Consider the following 12,330-nt stretch of genomic DNA (forward strand, 5'->3'; position numbering starts at 1 on the left):
GTTCTCATAGCATGATTATTATATATGCCTGACAGCTTTTATTTGCTTGTTTTCATGTTCCAGACTCTCTGTTTGCTGACTGGTCTTGCTTTAAAAAAAAAGAAAAGAACAAAAACAAAAAACAAACAGATTTTCATGTTGAGAAAAATAATTCAGAATGTCAGTGCTTATGTTGTGAGTTCTCCTGGGAGGTGACATCTCTTTGTCATTGTGTTCCCTCTTTCTGTCTGTTTCCTCACCTCTCACTCTTGAATATCTTGCCTAGTCATTTATTGCCCTGATGTATTTATTTCCTATCTCCCTGTTTCCTTGACTTTAAGCCATGAGTTTCCCCTCTATTCATTTAGTTACAACATCAAATCCGGGAGATTGTTTTGGGGCCTCTTCACTATACTTAAAATTTTTTTCTGGCATTATTTTAGTGACTTTATGTATCATTGGAAACATCTTTTTTCTCCCATGATATTTTCACCCCATTTGTTCTTTATAAATGTGGGATTAATTGATAAACCTGAAATTTGTTTCTCTTTTGGCATGGCTTCCTATTTTTATGACTGGCTGCTTCTCATGTGGTTTTAGATTTACTTGCTATTGTTTGTATGGATTTCCATGATTCCTGAGCCTTGCTCCCCTCTGTGTTTACCTCCTACCCTGAGGAGGAGGATGTTGTGGTAGGGGATGATGTTGAAGAGTCAGAGGAAGCTCAATCCTGTGAGCTTTCTGTAGGACCAGGGACTTGGCAGTGGGAGGAAAAGCTAAATGTGCCTTTCTTCTCTGCCACACTTGAGCCTGGAAGGATATCAGATGGTCCTCAGAAGGGGGCTGTAATCAAAGAGAGCCTGCCAGGCCAGCGGAATCATTTTATTAGGGATAGAGTTTCTGTCTTCTACCTTCCCTGACTACCCCAGGTCACCCTCCCTCGTTATTTCTTGTCTCCTGGAGTATTCTTCTAACATTTCAGCCACACTATCGCCCAATACCTCCCTTCTCTGTAGAGAACATTTGCTATGCTTATCTCTGCTGTCCATCTTGGCACTAAATCACAGAATGCCTTACATCATTTAACTTTCCTGAAAGCAGTCTCATCTGTGAAATATTATTATAAGTCCCAGAACAGTAGAGGATACATCTTCTTTGAGTTTTCAGTAGTACTTACAAACAAGTTCAGGCTTCCTTTAATAAAGATTGTATAGGACTTTATTTTTCTTTAAAATAAAATTTTTGCTTAATTATTCCCACCCCCCCTTAGTTCCAAATTATGCTATTTATGTCTTGTCAGTTTATTTGGCAGGGGAGGATGTTAGAGAGAGTTGTGCAGATCTCTTAATCTTATAAGTCATTGCATTGCAAGCACAATCCATAGCTTTTCACTTTTAGACTTTTTTTTTTTTAAAGCAAGTACTTTTTAATTTCTGTGTTTGGGGAGGTTAGAAATTGTTGCTGGAAATAGTGACATGAGAGTGATTTAATCAATGAAGGAAAGCATGTCCTATAAGATTCTGTCACAGTGCAACTTGGACAAATATGTACAAATGTGCACATATGTATATTACTACTGTATATATGTGTGTGTGTGTATTTCAGTTTCTAGGGATTTTTCATAGTATGTCAATCATATATTAATCTTATATGCTAAAACTGTGTTAAATTTACTATCCTGTTTTTGTAGATTTCTTAGGAATTTCTATATAAATAATCATGGCATTTCTAAAGACACTTTGTTCTCAGTCTCTGCCTTATTGTGTATGTGAATATATAATCGTCTGCTGTCGTATGCAATGTTACAGTAGGAACGAGAAATACTGGAGTAGATATCCTTATAGCTGTTACTGTTAATAATGATCAAGAACGGCACTCTGAAAATGCACAGAGAGCTAAAGAAAATCACAGAACTAGATTTTCTCTAGCAGCAAATACAGGTGCGAGTTCTAAGAACGGTAAGCTAACCCACTCAGCCCAACGGGATGCTCAGAGAACAGCCCGCAAGATGGACCACATCCAGGACCACAGACACCGTTTAACAAATTCCAAACAGTAGAAATAAGACAAATATGCTTTCAGACCGCAGAGGGATTGAACTAGAACAGAAAGATAGCTGTTCAGTCACACCTCCTTGTAATGCCTGGAAGCTAAACAGCATGACTCTAAAGTACACCAGGGCCAATGGAAAATCTCAAGAGAGAGTGAAAATATTTTGAACTAAATACAAATAAAGCATCAAAAATATTATTGAATGTATATATTAAAAGAAAATTAAGCTTCTGTTTTAGGAAACCAAGGAATGAAGAACTATGTAAGTCTAGACTAAACAGAAGAAAATAATTTTAAAAAAGAGATAGCAGAAATGAACTAAAAAAAATTTTAAAACTCAGTAAGTACCAAACTGCTAGCCTAGCTAGCCAAAGTGAGAAAATCCAAATTACTGTATTAGGAATGAAAAAGGATACATTTTAAATTGTGAAATTAAAAATTAAAAGAAATAAAAGTATTATGAAGAGATGTGGACCCACAAATTTGATAACATAAATGAAATGAACAATTCTTTTAAAGTTGCATTCAGCCAAAACTTAAACAGGGAAAAATAAATTTAAATAACCTAAATGTATCCAAGAGATTGAGCTGGTAATTAATAAACTTAAAAGCTTCAAATCCAGATGTTTTGTATCAACATATACATTCTTAACATTCTATTCTGGAAGGTAGAATGAGGGGAACATTAATTTATTTTATGGGGCTATCATTATCCAAATACCAAAACTATATAAAGACTTTATAAGAAAAGAAAACTATGAGCTTGATTGCCAAACATTCAACAAAAATGTTAGCAAATTTGAGTCTAACAACATAAGAATAGACACCAGTGTGCTTCCTGACCAGTAAACTGATAAAGAAAAACAAACAAACAAACAAACAAACAAACTGCATCATCATGTCACTACAGGAAAATGTTTGACAAAATCTTTTTTTAATACAAAAATTTTTTAATTTATTTTTTTTAATTTATTTACATTTCAAGTGTTATCCCCTTACCCGGTTTCCCCTCCTCCTGGAAACCCCCTATCCCATTCCCCTGCCCCCTCTTTCTATGAGGGTGTTCCTCTACCCACCCACCCACCCACTCCCCCCTCCCCACCTTTGATTGCCCTATACTGAGGCATCTATATCTTCATAGGACCAAGGACCTCTCCTCTCTCCTCCCATTGATGCCTGACAAGGCCATCCCCTGCTACATATGCAGCTGGAGCCATGTGTACTCCTTGGTTGGTGGCTTAGCCCCTGGGAGCTCTGGAGGGTCTTATTGGTTGATATTGTTGTTCTTCCTTTGGGGTTGCGATCCCCTTCAGCTCCTTCAGTCCTTTCTCTAACTCCTCCATTGGGGACCCTGCACTTAGTGCAATGGTTGGCTGTGAGCATCCAACTCTGTATTTGTAAGGCTCTTGCAGGGCCTCTCAGGAGACAGCTATATCAGGCTCCTTTCAGCAAGCATTTCTTAGCATCCACAATAGTATCAGAGTTTGGTGACTGTATCTGGGATGAAACCCTGACAAAATCTTAATACCCAGTCAAGACAAAACATCTCTCAATAAACTAGGCGCAGAAAGAGAAGTTTCTCCACTTGATAAAGAACATTTATATAAAATATAGAACAGTCAGTATATTTAATGGTGAGAAACTAGATACTTTCATTCTTAAGACTGGAAGAAGGCAAGGTGTCCCCTACTGTCAATCATCTTTAATATTGTAATGAATTCCTAGTTAGTCAATAAGCTTAGAAAAGGAAATAAAAGTATATAGTCTGAGAGGGAAGAAATGAAATGGCCTTTGTTTATGGATGAATTGATTGTTGTAAAATCTCTAGGACACTACCCCTGACTCCAGAATAGGAAGATTCTTAAGACGAATGAGAGATTGCAAGGTTGCAGGAGCAACCTTTCTATAAGAAACAAGCACTGGAACCTAAATTTTAAAATATACAGTACCATTGTGGGAATAGGCAGATGAGAGAGCTTGGCTTCAGTATTTTTAGAAAAGTCTATTCTTTATAAGCCATAGTTTAGCTAAAGTAATTCAAAAGAGATTTAAACAAGTGGAGAGATATCCCATGGATAGGATGACTTAGTATGTTAGAAGTCAGCTCTTTTTACCTTGATCTATAGATTAAATAAAATCACAAAAGTTTTATTAAGTAACTTTGTAGCCATCAGCAAACAGATTCTAAGGTGAATGTGGAAAGGCAAAAGACCCAGGGTAGTTAACTATTCAAAGAGGACAAAGTTGGAAGGCTAGCGCTATCCAACTTACGACTGACTAACTAAAAAGGTAGTACTGAGACAGTATGGTCCAAGAAAAAGTCAGTAAATAACAATATTTGTAGAGGCAAAGATGATGGCGCTAAGACATACATTGGCAAGCTCACTTCAAGGTAGAAGGCTGAAACATAGATTTCTCAGTTATCATAGGACAGACAGATACACTGTTGAGTATAAAGATAAACATCCCATTTCACAGGATTGAGATGAAAATCACAAACAGAGAGATGTCTCTAATAATTACTAAACCAGGGCAAGAAAAGCAAAGCCGATAGTAAAACTAGGTGAATGATTTTGTCTAGCAGGACAGGTCAAGCTGGAGGTGGGATCACAGAGAAGCACTCAGGAGCCTCAGTGGTACTAATAGTCTAGAGTGTGGATGATGTGTTCATAGTGTGTTCCAATATGATATAGCTCAGCTTGTGCTTTTGTTACACAGATCCTTTTGTATAAAATGCAACAGAATGTAATAAAAACGTCTTGCCCAAATAAAGTCTTCATTCTTCAGTATGTTTGAGATTTTTGTCTTGGTGCAGACGTATTATATTTCTAATCTTATCTGTAAAGATGTTAGACAGTGATTCATGTCCCCTCCCGACAGACATTCCATTCATAACATTAATTAAGAGCCCACCATGTCCAACAACGACCTGTAAAACGTCAGTGGGACTTTTCACAACCATCAAAAGTTAACGTTCACAAGCTAATCTGTCCCATCCTCCTAGGAACCTGACCAGGGCAGGTTCCTTCTTTTATGGGCCGTCTGTTTCTTTTGCCTTCACTCACAGCACAAAATTATGTTAAAAGTGCATGCTTGTCATTTATAAAGAAATTAAGCAATAGTCAGACTTTTTTCTACTTTAAAGCCTCCAGAGGGGGAAATCCACACCTTTCCTTACACTCACCATGAAACTCACAACACCGTAAGGGAGAATTTCCTAGTATCTTGCTAACATGCCTTTGAGTGGAAATAACATGAAAAACATTAAATTAAGCATTTTTGGCAACGCAGGTCCATATTTTAAGTTAGTCTTTGAGTTGTTTTATTTTCCACAAACTGAACTTTTAAGGATACTTTGGCAAAAAGGAAAGTGTTGAGCCATTTATTTCTTCAGTCAAAAAGTTTGTTTTGAGCTGGGCAGTGGTGGCGCACGCCTTTAATCCCAGCACTTGGGAGGAGGAGGCAGGTGGATTTCTGAGTTCGAGGCCAGCCTGGTCTACAGAGTGAGTTCCAGGATAGCCAGGGCTACACAGAGAAACCCTGCCTCGAAAAAACAAAAAAGTTTGTTTTGACATTTTATAGTTAAAAAAAAAAGAAGGCACTAAAAGAGGACTCAACATTTTAATTTTAAATAATTCTATTAACAATAAGATGAATGCTAGTGTTAAATTTTCACCCAGATTTCTCTAGTAATATTAAAAATCAGAAATTTGACCTTGGCATATTATTCTCTAACGTTAAAGTTTTAATCATAGTTTATCAATCGTCTCTCTATTTCTTCTCTTCTCGTCTCCCTCCGGTCCAGGAGCTAGTCCATGGTGACATGATGCAATCAGTTTTTGTGGCTTATTACTCCTCTCCTCCTTTATGATCCTGGCTCTGTAGAATAGCATGGGCAGCTCTTTGTTGGGTGTTGTTGAATTTAGGTTAGCCAGAGTTCTGTCCTGATTAAGCCCATGTTGAGTCTTTGGGGGAGAAACGCTGTAGATGAGACCTCACACTTCTTGGACTCCACACGAGAGGCAGACTGATAGCAATTTGTCTCATCACTTCTGTCAAGTCTGATCTCAGAACTGCGTGGTGTTTGCAAGTAGTAGTTTTCTCTTTGCAAGACATATGTATGGAAGGAGATTCTTGAGGTGTGAACCTCCACGTTCTCATTAAACCTTTCCCTGCTGATTGCTCCTCCAGTGGAGATTAATGCGGTGTCTGGGAGATGCAGGGTCCAAATCCCCTGTTCCTTCACACCTGCTACCTGGAATCTGACTGAGAGAATTTTACTTCTTACTTGCTTATTTATTAAACTATATCACTAAATACCAGATGCCCTTGTCATTCCATGGGTAATAACCTGTTACTATGACTAGTTATTCTGAGTAACAAAAAAAGAAGTTTTAGGAATAAAACTACAAACCCTGAAACTAGCAGTGTAGGTCCAAGTAATGTAAGAATTGTGGAGCTGGAGGAACAACTGTAGCTCAGAGCTGAGTGTGAGTGTGGACACAAAGGAGGACACTGGAGTTCTAGGAGAGACTTAGATCCCGTTATTGGCTGTTGGGAACCTCTTCATAATATCAACACTGTATACCAAGAAGAATAGTCATATGCACTTCTGATTCAAATGAACCCTTTCTAATATTTTTAGCAAGGTTTTATATTTTCAGTGATTTTTGAAAACTGTAGAGTGAGAATAACGGGCTGATGAGAACAAGGGAAGAACTGAGGCATGGGAGGGGACACTGCCATTCCATACTGACCCCAGCTGGTGGGTGTCGGGTTGTTAACTGAGGCAAGCCCGGTGGGTGAGCACAGTCACCTGCATAGCAGCTGCCACGAGCAATGGAGCAATCGGGAGCATCTCCCTCATCTCAAGTACTGGGTCCAGATTTCTAAATACAGCTCTGCTGGGTTGCGCTAGGTCAGTGCTTCTGGTTCTTCCTGCTCCTGCCTTCTCTCGGTGCAGTCTTCCCAAGAAGCGCCAAGGCTCATCATTTTGTAGAGGAGATATCCCCTTTTAAATAGTATATTTATTTATTTATTTATTTAGTATTATAGTTTAAAAGCCTTTCATTTTTGGTTTTTATAAATGTTGTATCAAGTAAAGTTTACTCATAGATATCATAAAAATAAAGGAATTATCATATATATTTCTATTAAAACAAGATGGCTTGGTGCCTTGGTAGCCTTCTTATACAATATTAAATGATTAAAATCTTATTGAGTGATTTTTCTCCTCTTTCTCTTTATTTGGGGGGGGTACTGTTGTTTGCTAACAAACTTTTTTCCCATTTTGGAGATCAAATCTTGGATTATGTACATGAGGCAAACATTCTATCACTGAGCTATAATACCACAGGCTAATTCTTTATGTTTAGAGTTTGAGAAAATTTATCTTAGAGGCTCTTAAACAAAGAGTTTAGTAGATAGCCCCTTGCACCCTCACCAATACGTCTCAAATGTGTCTCTGATCTGAGGATCGGGAAGCATCTTTCTCGGTTAATTACCCTCTGTCCCATGATAAAGAAACTTAATTCTGAATTCTTAACTCTGTTCAATAAAAGGTTAAAAAATATGACCAAGATGATGTCTCTGAACTGTTTTCTTAGCTTCTTGACATGTCTGACTGTGGTCATTGTAACTGGGGAACTGAAGGACAGTCAGATCATGGTGACTGACTCCTTTCTACACAAGCCTATGAGTTCATTTGCTTATTTTTATTTTTTTAAGCATTAACAGAAAATCTTTGGTGCACGATGATGAAATCAGTCCTCAAATAATGAACTAGCACAATGTTTCAAGATGCAGGGAAAGTTAGACAATTTTAAATTCCTCCAGTTTCTCTTATACTTTTTACGTGATCAGTGGATTTAGAAGTGCTAATAGAAAAAAATGAGTTTTGTCTTATCAAAATGTAAGGGGTTTGGTTTGGTTTGGTTTGGTTTTTGATGGGTTAAGGCACTTGCTGTCAAGCCTGGCTACCTGAGTTTGACCCCTGGAATCTGCATAGTGGAAAGAGACAACAACCCCCCACAAGTTGTCTTCTGATCTCCACACATGTGGCACAGTGGGCCCCCATGTATACATACACACAGGAAGAAAAATAAATGTTAAAAAAGAATAAAAAATAATTTTCTACTTGATCTTTAGGAAACCTCCAAGAAATAATGAAGGTCATGCAACCCTTAGAAATATACTCCATAAGAAAATTTTAAAAGTAAACCTGAATCCAGAAGACAATGGTGTTATTTCAAACACTAAGGAGTGGGACACTGGAAAGAGCTCTTTAAAACCACTCTCAACTGCAAGACAAGCATGCCTCTAATAAAATCTTAGACCAGTTTGAAAGTTCTAGAAGCCCTTTGGTTTTGCTAACACATGTGCCTTGTGACTTGTTTAACTTACTAGTCAGACTAGTTATAGTCAATTTTTAATTGAGCTGACTATAATTAGGGAAATACTTATTCAAGCATGTTCCTTAAAGATTCCCTCATGCTTCCAACAGAGAAACTGGTCCGAATAACCATCACTTTGACCCAGAGTTTTACCCCTGTAGATAATGGCTAGAAATTGGATACCAATAGTGTTAGCCTTGGTGTGGGACTGTGCTCCAGATGCTTTGTATTTACTGATGGAAGGGCGCTCTAATTGGTTGACACGTTCACTGAAGTAAAGATTCCTCCTACTTCATCTTTGGATGAAGCAGCTGTCATGGGAATATATTCCTCCTGCTTTAGGAGGGAGGTTGAACTTGATACTGCTCTGAAAGTCTTTCAACACTTCAGAATCTATGTCTGTATCTGTAAGGGAATAGAAGTGGTGTTACCACGGTGCCTCCATATTGCTTGTCTTCTGATCTCCCAGATCTCATATCCCATTTTCTTGTGTCCCTTCTGTAGATCTTTATTAACAATGAATGGCAGAACTCAGAGAGTGGGAGAGTGTTCCCTGTCTGTAATCCAGCCACAGGAGAGCAAGTGTGTGAAGTTCAAGAAGCAGACAAGGTGTGTATTGCTTAGAAGATGCCTTGTAGAACAACCACCAATAACAGCAAAACAATGAAAATGTGTTCTAGATGCCAACTTAGGTTCAAAGCATCATTTCTTTGATGACAGCATGTAGGGCTTGTGTGTGTGTGTGTGTGTGTGTGTGTGTGTGTGTGTGTAGTATTTCTCTTCAGTTGTTCCTCTTCCTCTTTAACAGGTGGATATAGACAAGGCAGTGCAGGCAGCCCGCCTTGCCTTCTCTCTTGGTTCTGTGTGGAGAAGGATGGATGCTTCTGAAAGAGGACGTCTGTTGGACAAGCTTGCAGACTTGGTGGAACGGGACAGGGCAACTCTTGCAGTAAGTAAAATAAGAAAGCAGTTATGTTTTTACTCCAAAATGACCACTCAGCTGGAAAGTATTCTGTGAAGTGTTGTCAGATAGGGAGCCTAGGGAAGGGTAGAGTATATATATATATATATATACATACATACACACACAAAGTTTGAGAGGTCTTTGGGGAAGCTCTTTGTGGCATTTTGAAGGAAAAAGACATAGCATTGCATCACTACTAAGGATCTTCCTTTCTCATTTTCTCACACCTCCCACAAGCAAAGCAAAACACATCCACTTGACAAGCAAAACAAAAGCATCAAGGAACAGGACCTCCAGGCTGTTTGTGAAAGACAAATGCCAAGTGGCTCTTTTGCAGATCAAATAGGAAAAGAAAGATGTGTACCCTCATACATTCTACTTCGTTTGTTTTGCCAGTTTTTAGAATTATGATAGAGACTGCCATTTCTTTTCACTAGAACAATCACACGTACACACACACACACACACACACACACACAAACACACAGCACACATAGGAACTTCTTATCTGATGGATTTTGTTTTTTGCTGCTGTTGTTTTTAAAGTAAAAGTTATTTTGAGGACTGGAGTGTTGGCTTAGCAGTTAAGAGCACACCTCTTTCAAAGGACCTGAATTAGATTCCCAGCACTCACATAGGACAGTTCGTAACTGCCTGAAATTCCAGATCCAGGGGATCAGACCTCTGGCTTCTGTGGGCATCTGTATTTATGAGCACTTATGTGCACCCGTGCACATACACATGCACAATTTAATTAATAAAAAAAGAAATCTTTTCTAATTACCTAGTTTCTTTGAGAATGAAGACTTTCTGGAGCTAAGGAGCACTTAAGAATGTAGACTGTGTGAGCCACGGGTCCATTCTTGGATGGTTCTCAATTGGTTATGAGTCTACATTCTCTCTCTGCTTTGTAGACGTTGGCTCTCTGCTAACTAACTACATAGAGAACTTATTATCCAATTTGTGAATATATAAATGTTTTTAGAAGGACTTGGAACCTATTGAATCTTCTTTTATAAAAGTGAGCCAGTGTAGTGACAAGCAGCATTTAAAAATGAACTTGGTTTTGTACAGTAAGTAGGTGAGCTGTGTTGTCATCAGCAATAAATAGTGTTCTTTAACTTCATGAATGGAAGCATCTCAGTCTTAGCTTTGTCAGTAATTAATGATTTTATACCAGTCTGTGTTATATGCTGTTCTTTTAGAGAGAAACAGTAAATTATAAATATCCATTTTTGTTTATTTCATTTGTTAAATATCTAACAACCTAGTATGTCTCAAGTGAAAACCGTTCTACTTCATTGCTTCAGTGGTCATTGTTTTTGTAACAGACTTAATCAATTTGGGAACATGTCATTAAAATAATGTTTATAATGTAAAGCTGTTTATTATTGCTATTTTTATAAATGGACCAGATACTTTACTCTTAATAGATAATGGTTGTTAACATAAATGTTTACAAAAACCAGTCTTTAAATTGTTAAAGTCTGGGCTTCCCCAGAGGAGACCTTGTTTATTTGGTGGTAATAAATAAGCTTGCTCTGCACCATGAATATTTCTCTTCTCAGCAGGGGTCTTGGCAGCTGTGGAGAACATTTTATATCCATGTTGAATGCATACAAAACTGATGTCCCTGCTTCTCTTTGTGGATTCGAATTACTAGTGCACTCTCAGAAAGATCTCCATTCCACTCTGACCATTAATATAGCAGAAGGTGGTTTGACAAGCGGAGGATTTCTTTATCATCAGTTAAAGAAGCATTGTGTTTATATATCTGGACAGTGGTTAAGGAAAATGTACAGGCAGAGAATAGCACATGTGTGTCCACTGTGGTCTTTTACTAATAGCTAAAGCAAGCCTCTTAGGACTGGACACCTTCCTGTTTGGGAAACGCTCACCACTCACACCCAGCCGGGTTCCCTCTGCTCCTTGTTTCTTCTGTAGAAAACAGTGTGTCACCACAAAGTTCTGAAGTCTTAACTATTCTGTTTCTTCTCCTACAGACTATGGAATCCCTAAATGGCGGTAAGCCATTCCTGCAAGCTTTTTACATCGATTTGCAGGGAGTCATCAAAACCCTGAGGTATTATGCAGGCTGGGCTGATAAAATTCACGGAATGACCATTCCTGTAGGTACGTGAAACACGAGTATGCTAAAAAATGGGGGGAGGGAGAAATGTGGGACTCTGCCAGAAGTACTTCATAAACACAAAGAGAAGTCATGTACATTGCAGATATGAGACACTTGTGTCAGCTTGAACAGAGCATAAGGCCAAACAGATTATGTCACTAACTTTTTTTCGTGTCCCCTTTTTATGTATAAATAGTCTACATATAAGTATGGAGGGTCATTTAAATCAGTTTATCAATCAGCCAGGGAGTAGATGTGCAAAGATTTGCTGCTGAGAATTAAGTGAGACCGTCAGTATGGAAATGTTTGAGAGCAGAGGAGTATTCAGGGGTATCTATTTTAGCCGCTGGATGAAAGAAATTTTATAGGAAGGAGACTGAGTGAAGACAACACATGGACCCAGCTCTTGGTGAGAAGTCTCATGGGACTAAGCCAGGAGGCTGCTGAGGGAATTGGGTAAAGGAGATCATGCTTACTTAGATACTTTCTCTCAGATTGTCTCAGCCCATTCACATTTGTCTTTTGCAACACCTTAATTCAGTATCAATTTGATTTCATTGTTGATTTCTTTTTCTTAGTGAAGTCCAGAATTTAGGAAGGCCATGTGGTCTTTATGTGTTACCTGCATTTCTCTGCATATCATCCCCAGTGTTTGTTTGGCTTTAGAACACAGGAAATAATGAATGTTTATTTGCATAGCAATTAAGCATGTAAGACAAACTGGAATTAGAGTGCACACCTAGTGAGATAGTAAAACTTAGTGCCGCAACCAAGTAACTGTCAGGTCTAAGAACCAAAATGTGTGTGAAAAA

At 38.3% G+C, this 12,330-nt stretch overlaps 1 protein-coding gene across 1 annotated transcript in view; it reads left to right on the forward strand.

Moving 5' to 3' along the window:
- The window catches only part of Aldh1a2 (aldehyde dehydrogenase 1 family member A2), an 80,001-nt gene that overhangs the window by 27,965 nt on the left and 39,706 nt on the right, over positions 1–12,330 (forward strand). Inside the window, exons 2-4 of the mRNA XM_021171467.3 lie at positions 8,928–9,032; positions 9,232–9,372; positions 11,391–11,520. Of these exons, the coding sequence (XP_021027126.1) occupies positions 8,928–9,032; positions 9,232–9,372; positions 11,391–11,520 (376 nt within the window). The remainder of the gene's footprint in view (positions 1–8,927; positions 9,033–9,231; positions 9,373–11,390; positions 11,521–12,330) is intronic.

Source organism: Mus caroli, unplaced genomic scaffold (assembly GCF_978045245.1).
Source record: "Mus caroli unplaced genomic scaffold, Mus_caroli_1 scaffold_11, whole genome shotgun sequence".
Lineage (NCBI taxonomy): Eukaryota > Metazoa > Chordata > Mammalia > Rodentia > Muridae > Mus > Mus caroli.